Genomic DNA, 21,214 nt, shown 5'->3' with positions numbered 1-21,214 from the left:
ATAGAATTCACTAGGAATCACATGACTGGACCCAAACCAAAATGAGAATTAACCACAGTGCCCCACACCACCAAAAAAGGACAAAAATGAAGCTAACTATAAGTGATGAGACCTCCTGTTCCACTTGCACAAGTATGTGGTGATTGTAGAGTACCTGTCTAGAACTGAGCATAGCTGTGCAGCCCAGAAATAATTCAGTTGGGAAGGTTTAGCCCACCCTGATGAATTGGATGTTGAAGCAGCAGTTGCTGAATGCTTTTGAACACTTATTTAGTGTAGCTGTTTTCTAATGCACTAAATTGATTTGGTTCTACATTGTAAAATGTGAAGGGGGGCTTTGGGGAAGTCATATTTTAACTACCATAATAGACTTGTTATTTGTGATTATTCTAGACTGATGTGCATTATTTCTAAGCATTTCTCCAGTGTTTATTCCAGACCCTTGCATAGTGACCCATGTGTTATTATCAGTAGTATTTTCATAGTTTTAAAACCTTTGCCATTTATTTCAGAAAATTGATAAACCTGAGATTTTGGGTGATCGGCCAAAGCAGAAAAGGCATCGGTGCAGAAATCCTAACAAGATAGACGTCAAAAGTCTGACTGGAGAAGAACGTGTGCCTGTTATAAATAGAAGAAATGCCAAAAAGGTGATGTTTTTATTCATATTATAAATGGTCACACACACACACACACACACACACACACATTTTACCTGACTGATTTAGACAAGACAAGCTAGTGCTGTTACTGATTGAAAGCATTAGAATAACTTGGAAACGATGGGCCAGAATTTGCTGTCAATACAACAATAAGGCTAATGACGCACAGCGTTATTTCTGCACAAATGCTACAAAAAATTCAGGTGAGCGGCAGATGCACGGTTAAACATGGAAATCTAAAAGTCGCTGTCCGAGATGTGTCGCTCCACCGTTAGATTTGCACAAAAGGCATCTTGCTGTCTGCCTCACCATTGAAATATATTGAATGGTATGAAGCTGCTGTATTTGCACAGTAAATAAACTCGCCACAGTAAAATGATGCAACTTAAATGATGGAAACTGCCACATAGCACATGACTTGAGCTTTAAACAACATTGTTCTGGTCCACATTCTAACCATTTCCCATATGTTTTGTTTCCCGTGACATTTATTGTAAAAATCCACATAATATACTGATCGCTAACCTATAATTTGTGTCTCAGCCATAAAAGAATACATGCAATGATTTTTTTCCTGACAAGCCAGTAACATACTCAGCTGTGTTTAAAGCACTGATACCATTCAAATAATTCAACTCTGTCATGTGACTAACGCATGCCTTGTACTGCCATTACTGTTCAGTGCAGTTAGAGGGGTCGAGAGATGGGCAGTCCAAAATTATTATTCTCTGCATTTGGCAATTCACAGAAATAATGAAATCATCCAACAAACATTAACTTTTACATTTTCTCCCATTCTAGATCTTTTTGGCACTAACCCTTAATTACTGTAATTGTTTGTTACCATATCTGCTTACCTGATTATTAATCATAGTCACTGCTTTCAGGAAAACATTAAAAAATATATTTATCCATCAAGTCATATAACAAAGGGTGTAGTTAGCTCTCATAAATTGATGCTGGTGGTCGATGAAGGCGCAGAAAACTGGGTGAATTAAACTGGGATGTGACTGGATGAGCAAATCTCCCATTTGTCTAAAGCACGCTTCAAAATGCAGGTTCAACAAAAGATGGCCAACTCTGTATCTCAACTCCTGTATGCAAGGAATAGAGCTGCAAGCAAACAACTTGTCAGGCTGCAGGAAAAAACAGACCTTGCTCCGATCTTTGACACTGAACTGAAGGACAATGGCATACTCTATGCGAATAGCCCATGTTCTATAAAATTGAAGAAAGGTGGCTAGATTGCATGTCCTTACAACATTATGGCTGAAGCAGCCCTCTAAGAGGAATTGGTATTTATTTCATAAAACAGTGATACCACACCTGCACCTTACATCTTTATCGATCCATAAAGTCTGCATGGAAACCTAGTAGCATAGACTGAGGGGGTAATTTTGCAAGTACCCACTGGTGATTGATAATGTTTCCTGATGATATTGCATGTCAAAACATTTCTGTCATGCTGCCTGCAATTCTCAATAGTGCTAATGTTTTGACACTGGAAAATCTGACTTTCCCATTAATACTCCATTACACTTTACTTATAAGGATCACATTTGAGAGACATCTGGCTTAATTGCTGTTGTATGTGGCTTGACTGTTGTTATGCCATCCAATTAAAAAGAAAACCAAAGCCCTGGATTACTGATGAAGCTAATGAACAGAATGGAGCCTAACATTTCCTTTTTTGGAGGAACCCTGCATATATATTGGAATAGGATGAACTTGCATTTCTCATCACCTAGTATTTACATCCTGTTCCACACCAGTGCTTCCGATATGCCCTCCTTTTTCCTCAACCAAGGATTCCCCTCCACCGTAGTTGATGGGGCCCTCGACCCTGTCCATCCCATTTCCCGCACTTGTACTCTTACCCCTTTCTCCCTCCCACAACCACGATAGGATGCCCCTTTTCCTCACCTTCCACCCCACCTGTCTCCACATTCAACGGATCGTCCTCTATTATTTCAGCTATCTCCAATGTGATGCCACACCAAACACATCTTCCCCTCCCCTTTCAGCATTCCAACGGGACCGTTCTCTCCGCGACATTCTGATCCACTCTTCCATCACCCCAACAACCCCTCCCCTTTTCACAGCACCTTCCCATCCAAGTGCAGGAGATGCAATACCTGCCCTTTCACCTCGTCCCTTCCCACCATCCAGGGCCCCAAACACTCCTTTCAGGTGAAACAGCGATTTACTTGTACTTCTTTCTATTTAGTACACTGTATTTGCTACTCATTATGTGGTCTCTACATTGCGAACACCTCCGTTCAGTCAACAAGCATGACCATGAGTTTCCGGTCACTTTCCATTTCAAATCTCCACCCCACTCTGACCTCTCCTCGGCCTCCTCTGCTGTTCCACTGAAGCTCGAGGAACAGCACCTCATCTTTCAATTAGGCACTTTAACAACCTTCTGGACTCGAGATTGGGTTCAACAATTTCAGATCATAACCTCTGCTCCCATTTTTTCGGACAGCAGGTGCTGGTAATGATTTTGTTGTTGCCATTTCCAGCTCCTCTAGACCCATCTTCTGTTTCTTTACATGTCCCATTACCGCCCTCCTTTTACCTTGCACTATCATCCTTTTCAACATTTAATTCACTCCTGCCTTCCACCCTGTCACAGGCCTTCTCTCGAGTTATTCCTCCCTCAGCCCCCTTTCTCTGCCTTTCCTTGCTTAAAACCTGTTATATCTGTAACATTTTCGAATTCTAACAAATGGTCACAGATCTAAAACATTAACTCTCTTTCTCTCTCCACAGATGCTGCCTAACCTGCTGAGTATTTCCAGCATTTTCTGTTTATATTTCAGATTTCCAGCATCCACAGTATTGTGCCTTTAGTAAAGCACCATCATTCCATACATTGCATGTCAATATGTTGGCATGGGACACAGATCAGTACAGTACAGCTTTAACAATTTTAAAAACTAGACGTGCAGGGAATCAGTGTAAAAAGCTTAGAAGTGTATAAAGAAGTCCTGTAATTGGCAAGCATTTTTTTTACTATAGGTGGGTGGCTCACTAGCTCCTCCAATCAAAGACCTAGCGAGGTGGCTGCAGGAAAATCTAGATTTTGGAATCGCTCCAGAATGGGCAAATGTAGTAAAGCAGTCGGTAAGTAATGTAATAAATTTTAAAAGATTTAATATTGAAGTGTGACCGCTGTAATTTGTACCTTTTTGAAATTGTAAAAGTATTAGCTTAGACTATGAGGTAATTATTGTTATCTTTCAATAACTCAGTTTGGCTGTGAGAATCTCTAAGTAATTTTGATATTCAAATAGAACTATAAACCCAATAATCTGCTATTTTAGATCCACAATATACATTGGAGATTGAAGATTCACCGATCACACAATTGGTGGAAATCAAACTCTCAAATTTTATTACTCTAGCTTTGTAAAAGGTAAATGACCAACCAAAGCACTGTCCTACAAGGTCTAGTCTTTATATAATTCACTAATTTAATTCACACTTTAGATGGCAGCAATGATAATTTGTTATCATCATCATCGGCAGCCCCTCAGAATCGAGGAAGACTTGCTTCCACTCTTAAAAATGAGTCCTTAGGTGGCTGAACAGTCCAATACGAGAACCACAGTCCCTGTCACAGGTGGGACAGATAGTCGTTGAGGGGAAGGGTGGTTGGGACTGGTTTGCCACATGCTCTTTCCACTGCCTGCGTTTGATTTCTGCATGCTCTCGGCGATGAGACTCGAGATGCTTGGCGCCCTCCCGGATGCACTTCCTCCACTTAGGGCGGTCTTTGGCCAGGGACTCTCAGGTGTCAGTGGGGATGTTGCACTTTTTCAGGGAGGCTTTCAGGGTGTCCCTGTAACGTTTCCTCTGCCCACCTTTGGCTCTTTTGCCATGAAGGAGTTCCGAGTAGAGCGCTTGCTTTGGGAGTCTCGTGTCTGGCATGCGAACGATGTGGCCTGTCCAGCGGAGCTGATCAAGTGCGGTCAGTGCTTCAATGCTGGGGATGTTGGTTCTGGTCGGGGACGCTAATGTTGGTGCATCTGTCCTCCCAGGGGATTTGTAGATTTAGATGCCAGCGATAATAATTTGTTGCTCCGATCTGTGAAATTGAAACATAATTAAGACATTGACTTTGAAAAGCACTGACGAGAAGATACACAGCACTTGAAGTGTGAAGACTCTTTAAACTCGCACATTTTATTTTGTAATTTGAGTGTTGCTTTGGCCAGATTTCTATACAGTTGATGAAAGTCAAATATTCTTCCTCATTCATTCACATCCTTTACATCCAAATAAGGGAAATCAGTGGGACATTGGTACCAAACAGGCCATGGCAATCATCTGATCTAGCTCACAACACATTGTGTGAAAGTGCATGTGCCTACTGTATTTATTAGATTGGTTGTAGTTCTTTATCTGCCTTTAACAATAGTTCAGATTCTCCCCTAAATCACATTTTGTTTGCTGACTAATATCCATAGCACTGATTTCAGCGGCAAATTCTTAAAAGGACATTTTTTTTTTAAACTAGTAAGTGGGGATTGGGAAAATAAAAACAACCAGGATCAGCTAATAGAAACAGGAGGAACACATTAGGATAATATTTATGCAGAAAACAATTGAGCAAGAGGGATATGGAGCAGAGGAATGAATTCAAATGGACTAGATATAAACGGGGAAAGATCTGAAATGAAGCTCAGGGTTATCTTAGACAAAAATAAATCATGAGAAAGGAGAAGTAATTTTTTTTAAGTTAAAATGCACTTATTGCAATGTGCACAATGTGGGAAATAAACTAGGGGTACTAGAAGCAATTATTCTGCAGGAAGGGCTTGTAACATTAGATGGGGTGTATTATAGACCTCCAAATTGTGGGAAGGAAAAAGAAGAGGAAATACGCAATCAGATTAGAGAGATGAATCATAGGCCGGATTTTGCGAGGGTGATGACAGTGAACCATTGTAAGCCCTCAGAATGGCCCCGCAAGTTACGGGTTTCTGCATGTGTTGCGCATGCGCGGAAACCCAGAACTTGCGATCTGTCATGGTTTGCCTTTACAGATCGTCCGCATGCGCCCCAAAAACACTTTCGCTGGTGCAGAGTTATGCTATTTCCCCAACTGATGCCCAGCAAGTGACAACGAAACGCTTACATTCTGTACTTTTACAGTCTCTTTTAAAAAAAAAACATTCACTGTTGCTCTATAGTCCTCTGTCGATTTCTCCCTTCCACCTTAGCTCAGCTAGCTCGCTCCTCAATCTGCCCTAATCCAATCTGTTCTAGTTTTTGTACTGACTTTACCCTTGGTATCATCCTTGTGAATCTTTTTTGAATCACCTTCAGTGCCTCTACCCTTTTTATAATATGGAGACTAAAACTGTGCACAGTACTCCCAAGTGTTGTCTAACCAAGGTTCTATACAAGTTTAACACAACTTCGCTGCTTTTGAATTCCATCCTTCCAGAGATGAATCCTAGTGTTTGGTTTGCTTTTTTTTTTTAAGGCCTTATTAACTTGCGTCGATACTGTTAGTAATTTGTATAATCTGTACATGTACTCCTACGCCATTTAGTTTTATTACCCAACTAGTATGTGGCCTCCTTATTCTTCCTACCAAAATGCACCACCTCACACTTGTCTATATTTAAATTAATTTACTAATTGCATGCCCATTCTGAAAGCTTATTAATGTCGTCTTGTATTTTATCACATTCTTCCTCAGTATTACCTATAGCACCCCTGGTCCAAATTGTTTATGACAAAACCTTCTAAACTAAAGGGAATACAACCTCCGGTTGATAACACCATAAAGTTAAGAGTTCTAGGTTTGATCTCAAGAGGTATAGAATATAACAACATCTTGCATTTGCATAGCACCTTTAATGTAGTAAAACGTCCCAGGCCACTTCACAGGAGTGTAATCAGACAAAATTTGACACCATGCCACATAAGGAGATATTGGGACAGGTGCTTGGTCAAAGAGGTAGGTTCTAAGGAGTACTTTAAAAGGGAGAGAGAGGTGCAAAGATGGAGGGAGGAAATTCCAGAGTTTAGGGCCTAGGTTCCTGAAGGCACAGCCGCCAATGAAGGAAAGAAGGAGGAAATCGGGGATGCACAAGAGGCCAGAATTGGAAGAGCGCAAGGTTCTCTGAGGGTTGTAAGGCTGGAGAAGGTTACAGAGATATGGAGGAGAGAGGCCATGGAGGGATTTGAACACAAGGATGATTATTTCAAATATAAAATCCAAGAGGTAATAATAAGCCTTAATAAGGTCTCAGTTACAGTATTGTGTGCAGTATTGTACACCACACTATATTGAGCCTTTAGCACAGATTCACTACGATGCTGCCTTGTATGAAGAAATGTAAAATATAGTCTCTTTTAATTAGTACAACGCTGATTTCTGGATAATACATTAGAAGTGTTTAAAATTATCAAAGGTTGGGACAGGGTTGATCAAAGACTGTTTCTAGTAGTTAGGGGGTCAAGAATGAGGGGACATGGATACAATATTCAATGTAAGGGATTTAGAACAGAGGGCAGGAAAATGTTCTTCACATAGAGAGTTGTGAGGCTGTGGCATTCACTTCCAGGGTTAGTGGTTGTGGCAGAAACTATGTTGACTTTCAAGATTAGATTAAATTGGTGGATGAATGAAAAGTAGTTGAGGGGATATATGGAAACAAGATGAGTTAATGTGATTACAACTATTTCATTGGGCGGGTGGTAAATGTGACATGGACGGGTTGGAGAAAATGGGCTGTTTCTGTGTTGTAACTTCTATATATGATGTGCTGGTGATTTCCTCATTTAGCCAATGCCGACTTATTTGTATATGGAAGTTGAGCAGCATTCAAAGAAGTGCTCTAATGGGCCTCAGCTGCTAAAGGTAGAATATAGCTGATCTGTACAGACCAGGACTGTCCCAGGTTTGATTCCAGTTCCGTGCTGAATTTAGTGATATAATTTAAGCTCAGTGCTCCTAGAGTTGGGCAGTAGAGTTCTCACTTCTGATCTCTAACCAGCAACCCCTGCTGGAAAACGTGTGTGTGGGCTGTCATAACCCGTGAATTGTCTGACACTTGCGTAGGCTTACAAATGAAGAATAGGGATTAGGCCCAGGTTCATGAGGGTGACTGGTACCTGTGGAACCATATACCATCAAGGAGCCAATGCCCTTAGGAAAAGAGGGAAGAAAATTGGTCAGAATAGGAGGAAGTGAAAACAAATTCAAAACGGAAATAAATTGTACCCACGGTCGGCAATCTAACTCTGCTGTCTTGGCTTATTATATATTGCATATAAATTTAACAAAACATTTAACACAGCTGATTTTTCTTCCCTAGGGCTATTTACCAGCAAATATGTTTGACCGCATTCTTACAGGACCTGTTGTTCGAGAGGAGGTGAGTCGAAGAGGCAGACGTCCAAAAAGTGAGCTCACCAAAGCTGCTGCTGCAGCCGCTGCGGCCATGACTGTTAACCCCTTAGTCGCCAATGGACTTCTTGCTGGAATGGACTTAAACAGCCTCCAAAGCTTGCAGCAGAATCTCCAGAATTTACAATCTTTACAACTGACAGCAGGATTGATGGGATTCCCAGCAGGCCTTCCACCCGCAGGAGGAGACACAAAATCCCTGGCTTCAATGTTTCCAATGATGCTTTCTAGCATGGCAGGGTTACCAAATATATTTGGTATGGGAGGATTACTAAACAAACCTTCAGAGACTGGTCCTGAGGATAGAAAGGGAAATGGCACTATAGACTCCTTCAAACCAACAGATGGGACAAATGAAAGGACAGAGAAACAAAATGTGGATGTTTGTGGTGAAATCTGTGTGTCAAGTTCTGCTACATCCTCTCCCAAGAAGCTTACACCAACCACAAGTGCTTCTGCCTCAGCGGCACCCAGCAGTCCTCTGGCTATTAATCCACTGTTGTTGCCCAGCATGCTTTATCCAGGCATTCTACTCTCTCCAGGCCTTAACATACCTATCCCAGGATTCCCTCAGACCAGTATCTTTGATGTACAAACTAATAGGAATACAGATGTAACCATGTCCAAGCCTACACAGGAGACAGCAAAACATCAAGGGGGAACAGAACATAATTCTTCACATGAAAATAGTGGAGATGATGCATCTGAGAAAGCAGCATCTTCGTCTACCAGTGAAGATACAACTCAACCAGATAATTCAGATTCCAGTGAAGAAGACTGAACTTGAAATTATATATTTAATCTTACACTGGAACAGCTTCATTGGTAGTATAAATGGTTCATTTGTAAATAGCCCAGTGATGATTTGAAAACAAAACTCATCTGTGATTAACTGAAAGGGTTTTCAGTATCTATTTAGAGGTACAAAGTATTTAATGGTACCTTGCATGTAAAGTTGTTTTGGGAGGCTTACAAAACTCATGTGTGCTATCAGTTGTAACACATACTGAAGCATCACAGTGCTAGTTGTTAATTTTTTTTTAGGGGATTCATTTTAATAAAAAGAAATATGCACCAGGAGAGCCGTATATTTAATATATTTGGTGTGAACTAGGGAAAATGAGAATACCTTTTATGCATATCGTATTAACTTACTGTATATAAATCCACAAACTCCTTGACACTCATTTCAGTACACAGATCAAACTGCAGGAGACACAGCAATAACCCTGGCAGCTAATGAATGTCATTAAAACTGTAGAATATACATCTTGATACTGCAACCTGGCAACAGTCAAAATAGAAGTTCGCATTTTATTGCTCAAGTGTTGTGATGCACTGTCAGTTTTAAAATTCAGGTACACTTCTGAGTTATTTGGAAGAATTTTTTTTCCCAATCAGCCATAAAACTGGCTATTTATTTATTACCTCAGCTGTGCTAGTTTAGAAGGTTTACAGAAGTAGTTTCTATAATACTCGCTTTTTTCGCAGTTTGCAAAATGTGTCATTTATTACATTATGTAGCTGGTTGTAGTGAGTGCTTTCACCTTGCATGTGTTCTTTCTCTGCAAATGATTAAAAGGGGGACACGGTGCCATGGGAAGTCAAACTGATACATGCAGTATATTCTGCCTGGTCATTCATTTCATGGGAATGATTAGTTGGTGTCTCAGAACATAGGCAACAGAAATAGGAATTGTGTCCAAAAAGGGTACTTTGATCCCGATTTACATTATCTAACTTTCTATTTGTGAATATATAAGGAGCTGTTCAGTAAATTAAATACACAATGCATTCCTGCCAAAAATCAGTATAGGAATCACTGTGTTGGTCAAATAAAAGTATACAAATAGAAGAGGAAGTGATGCGTTTTATTCTACAGTTTTCAGTGTTTATCATCACTGCAAAGCAGTGTGTTAGTTCGCTGCATTGAAAAATAAAATTGTTTCCACTGCAGTGAAATAATGTTTGGCACGCATTGTCATCTTTCCATAGGAACCATGCCAACCTCTGTGGGTGCAGTGCTGATCCAATAAAATTTCGATCCCCAGCAACTATTATCTACCAGCATCATATACCAATTAATGTTGAAAGGCAGCTTTACGTTGGGCATTCAATACTGCATTTGAGAATTAAATAAATGTCTCCTGATACATGAATCTCACCAGGACGATAAAACAAACAATAGAGCACTATTAACTGTGCATTGCAGAATTATTTTACTTGTGAATCGTCTATATAATTCTGTTTATTACACTAATATAAATGCACAGTAATTTAAATTTAATACAAGGTATCCCTCTCTGCAGACATGAATATGACTGGAAAAATCATTGTCAAAAGCTGGTGTTACATTATCGCAAAGCAGTGTTATATGCACAAATACTCACATGCTAGAAGCAAAGGCAATTATGCCATTTGCAGTATTGAGAATTTATATTGATTTTGCAGTTAGAAATGTATTTAGAGAACAGTTTACAAAGAGGTTTAATATGCAGTCATTTTTTTACAGCTGTTGTATCCCACTTTTTGCCTGTTTTCATAGACCAATTTCATACCCATCAAAAACTCAGTACAATCCCCAATTTTGCTGTACAGTCTACTCCTGTTAGGTGTGTAACTGATCATTTTTAATACATTTAATAAGGAAGCACATGTAAGAGGAAAAGACGATATGGCGCAAAAGCAAATACATTTTGAACTTGCTCTTCAGGTTCACTTGATGAGCTCAGAGTATGATCTTTCTGTACAAAGTAAATATTATCTATTATATTTCACAGCAATGAAAATTGGGGGTGGTGGGGAGGGGGTTGTTGCAAATCTTTATGCTAGAAAATTGCCATTGTTATACACCAACAGAATTCCATTATTCTAAATAGGGGACAATTCTGTGTTTTAAAAGAAAACATTTTTGACAAAAGCATATGCTTAAATGCAGTGAATCGAATATTTTTCGATCAGACAGATGCAAGAATCCACTTTGAAAACAATTGCAGCCTTCACAAGTAATTAATACAGTACTGATTTTAATATTCAAGTCAACAATTGATGGTACTTTTGAAGACTGGAGTATGTGTAGGATGGTATTTAGATTTTTCAAATACAGTTTGTACATGCCACCTAAAAGGATACCGCAGCTTTAAAAAGTATGCAGACGAAGTGAGAATACTTTAAATGATTTTTACAGTAATTTTGTAGTGCTAAACACAGGCAGCATTAAACTAAATTATAATGTGCTAGTTTCTTTATATACCGAATTGCTCCTTCTGTCTGAAATGAAGCATTACTGTATATAAACTTATATCTGCCTGAAATCTAGTAATTAACTAAAGTATTTTTGTCATTACACTCTTACAATGGTGAGATCTGACAGACCACAGCTTTCAGAAATGTATGTAAAATGTCACATTGTCTCTTTTTGCCTCCAGGTTAGATTTAATAACCGTTTCCCTTATTTTTACTGACTCTCAATAATTGTGTTCAGATGGTATGACTTTGGTCCTGTTTTTTTAATATAAAAAAAGTCCACAAGTAAAATTACAGGAGACAACAACGTGTAACAATCAATGGCTGATGCGATGCACCAATGTAGCGTTAGTCAACACGAGCAAACACACAAAAGGATTACACTAATACATGCTGCCATTAACAGGATCACTGATGAGTTGGTAAATTGAATATGTGTATTTGTAGTTATGTAAGTCAAACTTTGGTAGCTGCTCTGACCATGTATTTAATTATGTTGCTGGAGGCTTGATGATTAAGTCTGTTTTTATTTTGGACAATTGCAGTACTTGCAGGTTGTATTCTGTGTAGTCTGAATTGGCTTTCTGTAGTACAATGAGTCTTAAAAGTCATTTGTAATTTATTGAATTACTTTCTATGAAGTTCTATAGAGCAAATGGAAGTTTAATTATTTTTATTAAACCTATTCTTTGACTACCCATGATGTATGTTTGTGTACTCTCATTCTAAATTCTATGTATAATGTTCAAAATTTTAATTGAATTTTCTACAACTGATTTTTGATTGTGGAAATTTGACATGGGTTAGGCTGTGAGAAGTCCTGCAGTAGTCTTACTGGGGATACAGATCTAAAGATATAGTACAATGAGCTATTTAAAGCATTGCATTGATCAGAATTTTGTACAATTGAATGAAAACCTGTCATTCATTTTCTATCCCATACATACCATGGGTAATCAGGTAATGGAATCAAGGAAACTATCCTAGGGATGCCTGTGCCTTTAAGAGTGCGTGCCCTAATTTTATGTGATTTTTCCACTGTCCAAGCCCTTTGCACAATACCTTACATGATTGTCAAAACCATCAGTCACATTCATAGTACTGTGGCAAGATGAGCAATTCTGAAATGGTACTGTGCCTATTTTTGGTCAGTGGAGTTATGTTGCCATAATGTATTACAGTTCACTGTGTGATGTTTTGGTGCTTCTCAAGATGAAGAATGTAAAATGAAAAACTTTTTACAATCATTGCTCCTATTACGTACTCCCAGTCAAATATTTTAAGTATTAGATGAAGGCTTAAACCCCGTTGCATTTTGCCCCCACCCTTGAAAGAATGCCCAATTCCATTAATGTCTTTTTCTTTTCCCACATCAGCTGTTGTTATGGCCTCCCAAGGTGTGAGAAAATAATTAGTACCAATTTATGGATGCATTACTGGAGACTGTTGAATCTGGGTTAGGAGAGAGTTTCATCAAGTCAGTTTAGTTCAGTTTGTGCTCCATAATTTGCACTGGTCCTACAATGCCTCAAATGTCCGCTTCTCAGCTGAGCAAATGATGGGCTGGAAATTGCAGTCAGAGGCTTCCCGTGGGCGAGTGCCTCTGGACCTTCAGACTCTTGTACGCCTGCAGGCCCAGGAGCGCACCTGTGTAAAGGTCCCACATCCCAGGAGCTCATGCAGTTCGCAAGCCCTGGGATCACATGTGCTGGTTCAACCAAATCACAAAAGGGGATTACGATTATGCTTCTGGGGATTCCATTTAGGTACAGAATCCCCATAAACATAATAGGAATCCCCTAAAAGATCAATTTTCATAGCACTTAAAAATTAAATCATCACGTTCAAAATGAATTAAAATACAATTTAATTAAACATTTAAAACACACATTTCATTTTTTGAAAAATAAATGTAAACATTTTTAAAGGGCCAAAAATAACAAACTAATTTTGAAGGTTTATATCATTTAAAACAAATAATTTTTATATTTTATTTAGTCCTTACGCTGATAAAAGAAAGCCTTACCCCTGCTTTTACCAGGCACAAAAGTTTAATGGGCATTTGCTGGACAAATAACCCAACCCTGCGCCAGCAAATGTCCATTTCTTTCGGATTCGTGTGATCGGTCAAGCTGAAACTTTACAGATCGCAAGTTCCGGATTTTCGAATGTGCGCATCGCTGTGTGTACATGGTCATAAGCCCTGGAAAATCCGTGCTGATGTTTTCATATCAATCCCATTTCTCTACTAGATGGCTATGTAACAGATTGCACTGGGGTAACAGCCTAGGTAATCTGCTCAAATCCTGGTGTGAGATTTGAAACTGTATCCTAATGCCCCAGAGACCAGGCTTCTACAGCACAAAGAAAGGAAGAAAATATATTGTTATGCAGATTTTAAAAAGGAGGCAGACAAAAAGCAGGAAACTATAGACCAGTTAGCCTAACATCTGTTGTTGGGAAAATGCTGGAGTCCATTATTAAGGAAGCAGTAGTGGGACATTTGGAAAAGCATAATTCAATCAAGCAGAGTCAGCATGGTTTTATGAAAGGGAAATCATGTTTGACAAATTTGCTGGAGTTCTTTAAGGATGTAAAGAGCAGGGTGGATAAGGAGGAACCAGTGGATGTGGTGTATTTGGATTTCCAGAAGGCATTCGATAAGGTGCCACATAAAAGGTTACTGCACAAGATAAAAGTTCATGAGGTTGGGGTAATATATTAGCTTGGATAGAGGATCGGCTAACTCACAGAAAACAGAGAGTCGGGATAAATGGGTTATTTTCCGGTTGGCAAACAGTGACTAGTGGGATGCTGCAGGGATTGATGCTGGGTCCTCACCTATTTACAATCTATATTAATGACTTGGATGAAGGGACCGAGTGTAATGTAGCCAAGTTTGCTATACAAAGATGGGTGAGAAAGCAAATTGTGAGGACACACATAATCTGCAATGGGATATAGACAGGCTAAGTGAGTGGGCAAACATTTGGTAGATGGAGTATAATGTGGGAAAATGTGAGGTTATTCACTTTGGTAGAAAAATTATAATTTAAATGGAGAAAAATTGCAAAGTGCTGCAGTACAGAGGGACCTGGGGGTCCTTGTCCATGAAACAAAAAGTTAGTATGCAGGTACAGCAAGTGATCAGGAAGGCAAATGGAATGTTGGCCTTTATTGCAAGGGGATAGAGTATAAAAGCAGAGAAGTCCTGCTACAACTGTACAGGGTATTGGTGAGGCCACACCTAGAGTACTGTGTACAGTTTTGGTCTCCGTATTTAAGGAAGGATATACTTGCATTGGAGGCTGTTCAGAGAAGGTTCACTAGATTGGTTCTGGATATGAGTGGATTGACTTATGAAGATAGGTTGAGTAGGTTGGGCCTATACTCATTGGAGTTCAGAAGAATGAGAGGTGATCTTATTGAAGCATAAGATAATGAGGGGGCTCGACAAGGTGGAAGCAGGGAGGATATTTCCACTCATTGGCGAAACTAAAACTAGGGGACATAGTCTCGAAATAAGGAGCCGCCCATTTAAAACTGAGATGAGGAATTTCTTCTCTGAGGGTTGTAAATCTGTGGAATTCTCTGCCCCAAAGAGCTGTGGAGGCTGGGTCATTGAATATATTTAAGGTGGAGATAGACAAATTTTTGAGCGTTAAGGGAATAAAGGGGAGCGGGCAGGGAAGAGGAACTGAGTCCATGATCAGATCAGCCATGATCTTATTGAATGGCGGAGCAGGCTCGAGGGGGCAAATGGCCTACTCCTATTATGTTCTTATTAAAGCTAGATCACCACATTTTTCTAGAATTTCTAAATTTAGACCCAAGTCAAGGCATTACATCATGCATGTTTAGCAAAGATAAAATTACATGGACATCTTGTGAAAACTGAACAGTGCCTTTATCTACTATAAATTTAACAGATTGCAACCGGTCATCATTGCTTAGGTGAGTCTGGTTTAAAGCAGATGTTAGGAGCAGGTCATTTAGTCCCTCGAGCCTGTTCCACCATTATAAGATCATAGTTGATCTGTATCTTAACTCCACCAGTCCCGGCTCCATATTCTTTTATATCTTTGGCTAGCAAAAATCTATTGATCTCCATTTTAAAATTATTATTGTTGAAATAATATATTTGAAGTGTGGTTGCCTTTACATACACTGTGACTAGCACATAAATGTAACACATTTGCAGCTCACAATGTGCCTCTATAAAGATATTCTTTTAACTATTATTGAGAAACTCTGAGCTGCACGGTATATTAAACTGCTATACCAAATGATGTCCTAAATTGGGGATGGATGGCAAAGTGGGTTAGAAGACTTTTTACTGCTGGAACCTAAGTTTGAATCAAATACTGACTTATGAAATGAAACTGTCCCCTCTGCTATTTGTACAAGTCCAAAGTGAAATTAGTTCTTCCTAGACATGAGCTCACTGTATAGCTTAATACAGTACCAATTGACATGTTGGCACCGTCACTCAGATTATTAATATCTGATTTGATCATGGATGCAATGGAAATTCTAATCGTGGTGCAGTAGAGGTACTTTTGGAAGTGGTGAAGGCACATTATTGGGACAGAGTAGAAGCAGCTTTTGTCTTACATCTAACCTGTGCTGCATTTGACTTGGCCACATCTGAGCTGATACTTGGTGCAACATGTGGAAAACTGTTCATTCATCAGCATTGTCATTGGTTACCTTGAAAAGCACAATTCTAATGATGCCATACATAGGTAGGGAAATATAGCACCAGTAGTAACCATGATACTCACCTGGATACAAATATTGAATTAACTGCACATTATTGTAATAAGCAATTGTGAAAATAATTTTTATTCCTATATCCCAAATCTCAGATGACTGATGCTGTGAAATTTTTCTTCAATATGTCCACCTGTCTGATGTGGCTCCCACCTGTATTTTCATTTAAAGGATAATACATCCCTATGACAAAAGCAGAGCTTCCATCCTATGTCAAACAGAAAATATCGAAAATTTTTTGATATTGCTAATATTGATTAAATGTTAGTAATAAATGCTGATGATCCTCATAAGATAGAACCAGAGCTAAAAGACACAAACACGTTATTTAATCAGTAGATTAACAAGGATGCAGATGTCTTGTCCTAATCAGATTATACATGATCAAAGCTTTAATAGATATGCACTGCTGTGTCTTTGAAGTTAATAAATTGACTCTTTAATCAGAGTTTTGGTTTGGTATGTAAACTGCAGACATTTTTCAATATCCTTTCTTCAGTGTTCAAATTCAGAGTTTGGTTTTAATTTTGGATATTGATATTTGGATTCCAGGTGCCAACATAGGAATTGAGGTGCCCTTGTACATACATTACAGTTGGAAGTCTATGAAAGGCAAATGAGCAAATTTGAAGGAATTTCTTCTGAAGAAATATGTACTAAACTCCCGTGGACTAACCATCTTTATTTTTGAAGTATTAGCACCATTTGTAGATTGCTGCTTATGTCTGCTTCTGCATCATTATTTTACTTGTAAATAAATTCCTCTATTAGTTTTAGCCCAAATATAACAATATGATGGTGAGGCATTTGCCACTTTGTGGAGTGGACAGGGAGAATGTGATGGGCATAATATATGGTCTCAGATTATACTATAAACAAAGGGTCTTTGCTCGTCCCGTTTCACTCACTGCACACTTAAGAGTAAAGTAATTGTACATTCAGTCTGCTTATGGAGACTGCTTTTTGTGCTGTAAACAGGTTAGGTTTTGGGAGAATGCCCAAACTGCAATGTCCCTCAGTTTTACTTTTTCAAATAGCTGAAACACGGACTTGAAAATTGGAGAAAATGGATCAACAGAAAATCTCCATGGAAATTTATCTGATTAAGGAACAGGACACCTGCTCATCCTGGAAAAACAACCATTTTACAACCTGCATCTTCTACTGTACACAAGATAGTGAACTTTATCTCCTGTTGATCAGTTTTAAGATTGAACTGGAGATGTCAACAACTTTTATTATCCATTGAACTGGAAGGTGGGAATGTAAAGTGGAATTGCCAGCAGCACGAGAATGAGGGGTAGCTCTCCCTCTCTTCCACTTGCATATTTTACTTGCCAACTTTGAATTTGACCAACAATGAGGCAACCTAGGCACTTGCCTTGGTGCTTTTTTCTATCCAGGATTTTGTGGAGGACAGAAGACTAGTAAGCACACCACAGTAAAGGTAAGAACTAGAAGACAATCTTGTTAAATTACACAATGTTGCATTCCAATAATTAAATAACAAAACTGGGGGCAGTCATATTTTCCACAGAAAATAAATTGTCGATGGCTTTCGACCTTCAGCACTACCCAATGATTACAAAGATGAGATAATAGTGGAGATTCTATAATCCAGCACTCCCAATATAGAGCATTGTTCATGAGAAGAGCACCTCAGGAAACTGCAGGCACATAGCCCCTGATTTTCTGCCCTTTGATTTTAATAGATGAAAATCATGGGCTATGTGTATGTGATTTACTAAGACATCTGAGAACTAAAATCAAACTCTTGCTCAGAAATGTAGGTCACTATGCACAATTCCGACTACGAGTGGTACATTGCAGAATATCCCATCAGTCTGCAGTTCAATGTTTTGGAGTTGTGAAGCAGGGAACTAGGAGTAGCTGCTCCCTCTGCTGGCTGACTGTGTAAGCACAGTCTGTGGAATGTTGATCAAAATGGAGAGAAATCTTCCTCCGTGATTTGCGCCGTTATTTTTGGCCTAAATTTAAAAATTACAAGTTTCCCCAATCAATGTGCACCAGCGTAACTCAGTTACAATTTTTTTCGGTTCCTTTTTTTTTTACGTCATAGGGGACGTAACCTGATGTCTGTACCAGTTTTTCTCAATTATGAAATTTTGGCCAATTTTAATTTCTCCCAGGTCGGTGTATGTGACCACTCCTTAAAAACCTTCCGGTGACTTAAGAAAAACCAGCGCACATCAAAAAAATCGGCGCACAAAGATGCCATTGTTTTTATGCGAAGTTTTAGAGGGAGAGAAGAACACTTAAACATGCATAATGAAGCTTAATTATTTTTTACCTTAAAACACAAGAAATGAAAGTTTAATGGAATTCTTTAAGTTTTCATTTTTTTTTAAACTGACACGCCACCACCGAATGTCTGCAAACAGGGCTTGAGGGTCGGAGCGTCAGCCGGCAGAATCGGATACTTGCCTGGACTCTGCTTCGAAAGAAGCCCGGGACGGGGGGGTTGTGGAAGGCATCAGAAGTCTGCACTATCCATCAAATGAAGCCTGGGGGTTTTGGAGGGGGTGGGGGAATCCCGATCACTGCGCCAGCTCAGACTTGTCTGCCGTTTTGAGCTTCTTGCAAAGGTAAAATTTAATCATGGGGTCAATACTGACAATGCCAAACCTTGTGCAAGCCTTCTGCATGATGGTACTGCGGAGGAGACAATTGATTCAATATCATCGCATGAGGAACCTCAGAGCACGTAGGATAATGGGCAGGAGGCCTAACCCACATCGGGTATATCGAGACAGGCGTTCGTACCTGCACCTGAGTGATGCAGATTCAGAAGGCTGTGTTTCTGCAAATAAGCTGTAACCGAGATCTGTGAATTAATAAAAGCAGACCTGCAACCTAGAAGCATCAGGAGGACTGCTTTGTCAGTTGAAGTGAAGGTTACAGCTGCACTTTCATTCTGTGTGTTATGTCCAGAATAAAGTAATGTGATTGAGTACTGGAGACGTGAGTAAGTGTGACCTTAGTCTCTTTGTTCTAACTCCAGAGTGTTGGTACAGCATAGGAGACCTGCTTATATACAGTGCTCCCAAGGGATGCTGGGATCCCTCTGGTGGCGGTAGAATGCTGGTTACATAGGGTTGAATACATAACATCACTCCCTCCCAGTCAATAGTACACTTATTTACAGGGTGAGACGATTGGGGCTTTTTGCTCCCTAGTCGATCGTCTCAGTACAAATGCAGGTGTAGGCGAGTTGGTTGGTTCTTCACTGGGCTGCTGCGCAGCTGGCCTTGCTGTGCTGCTGGGGATGTTGAGTTCAGCTTCGTGGTCAATCGTGATGTCGGTTGCCACTTGTGTATGTGTCGGAGGGTCGAAGTTGGTGGTGTCCTCTTCAGGTTGCTCATGGCTGTCTGTGAATCGCAGTTTGGTTTGGTCCAAATGCTTTCTGCAAGTTAGTCCATTTGCGAGTTTGACTTGAAACACCCTACTCCCTTCTTTGGCTATGACAGTGCCAGCAAGCCATTTGGGACCATGTCCATAGTTGAGTACAAATACAGGGTCATTGACTTCAATATCGCTTAACAAATTTGCGCGATCGTGGTACATGCTTTGTTGATGCCGCCTGCCCTCGACGTGATCATGGAGATCAGGGTGGATGAGAGAGAGCCTTGTTTTGAGCACCCTTTTCATGAGCAGCTCGGCTGGGGGAACCCCAGTGAGCGAGTGGGGTCTGCGTGGTAGCCGAGCAGGATTCGGGACAGGCGGGTCTGCAGAGAGCCTTCCGACACATGTTTCAAGCTTTGCTTGATGGTTTGGACTGCCTGTTCTGATTGGCCATTGGATGCGGGCTTGAATGGGGCAGATGTGACGTGCTTGATCCCATTGTGGGTCATGAATTCCTTGAATTCAGCGCTGGTGAAGCACGGCCCGTTGATGCTGACAAGGACATCAGGCAGGCCGTGCGTGGCAAACATGGCTCGTAGGTTTTCGATGGTGGCAGTGAATGTGCTTACAGACATTATTACACACTCAATCAACTTAGAATAAGCATCCACAACAACCAAGAACATTTTGCTTAGAAATGGGCCAGCGAAGTCATCGTGGTTCCTAGACCACGGTTTGGAGGGCCATGACCACAAATTTAGCGGTGCCTCCCTGGGTGCATTGCTCAGTTGAGAGCAAGTGTTGCATTGGCGCTTGCAAGACTCCAAATCTGAGTCGATGCCAGGCCACCACAAAAGGGATCTGGCTATAGCTTTCATCATTACTATGTTTGGGTGGGTACTGTGTAGGTCGCATATGAAAGTTTTCCTGCCTTTCTTTTGGGCAAACCACGCGATTATCCCATAAAAGACAGTCCGCCTGTATGGACATTTTGTTTTTATGCTGTTGGAACGGCTTGATCTCTTCATGAATCTCCGCCAGGACGCTGGACCAGTTTTTTTACAAGGGACTGTAAAGGATCCTGGCTGGTCCAGGTCCTGATCTGGCGGGCTGTAACGGGTGACTTTTCGTTTGCAAATGCATCCATCACCAAGAGCAAGTCTGCAGGCTGTGCCATTTCCACCCCGGTGGAATGGTAGCTGACTGAGGGCGCCAGCGCAGTTCTCTGTGCCTGGACTGTGGTGAATTACATAGTTATATGCAGACAACGTGAGCGCCCATCTTTGGATGCGAGCAGAGGCATTGATATTGATACCTTTGCTCTCTAAGAATAGTGATATGAGCGGCTTAAGCTCAGTTTCTAACTCAAACTTAAGCCCAGATACTGATGCATTTTTTTTACCCCGTAAACGCATGCCAGAGTTTCTTTTTCAATCATGCTTTAGGCCCTTTCGGCCTTGGACAAGCTCCTGGACGCATAAGCGACCGGTTGCAATGTTCCCGATTCGTTTGCTGCTTGTAACACACATCCGAACCTGTACGAAGATGCATCGCAAGCTAGCACTAAATGTTTAAAAGGATCATACAGGACAAGCAGTTTGTTGGAACATAACAGATTTTGGGCTTTCTCAAAAGCTGTCTCTTGTGATTTCCCCCATACCCAGTCATCTCCCTTGCATAACAACATGTGTAGAGGTTCTAGCAAGGTGCTTAACCCGGGTAGGAAATTACCAAAATA

At 40.3% G+C, this 21,214-nt stretch overlaps 1 protein-coding gene across 7 annotated transcripts in view; it reads left to right on the top strand.

The window, feature by feature from the left end:
* The window catches only part of chd9 (chromodomain helicase DNA binding protein 9), a 331,271-nt gene extending 319,305 nt beyond the window's left edge, over positions 1 to 11,966 (top strand). For all 7 annotated transcript variants that reach the window (XM_070898009.1, XM_070898010.1, XM_070898007.1 and 4 more), the window contains 3 exons: positions 513 to 650; positions 3,687 to 3,791; positions 8,003 to 11,966. In XM_070898009.1, coding sequence (XP_070754110.1) covers positions 513 to 650; positions 3,687 to 3,791; positions 8,003 to 8,875 — 1,116 coding nt within the window. In that variant the 3' untranslated portion in view covers positions 8,876 to 11,966. The remainder of the gene's footprint in view (positions 1 to 512; positions 651 to 3,686; positions 3,792 to 8,002) is intronic.
* The last annotated feature ends 9,248 nt before the right edge of the window (positions 11,967 to 21,214 follow it).

Source organism: Pristiophorus japonicus, chromosome 13, assembly GCF_044704955.1.
Source record: "Pristiophorus japonicus isolate sPriJap1 chromosome 13, sPriJap1.hap1, whole genome shotgun sequence".
NCBI lineage: Eukaryota > Metazoa > Chordata > Chondrichthyes > Pristiophoridae > Pristiophorus > Pristiophorus japonicus.
The sequence above is the reverse complement of the archived record's forward strand: the minus strand, read 5'-3'. Positions and strand labels throughout refer to the sequence as shown.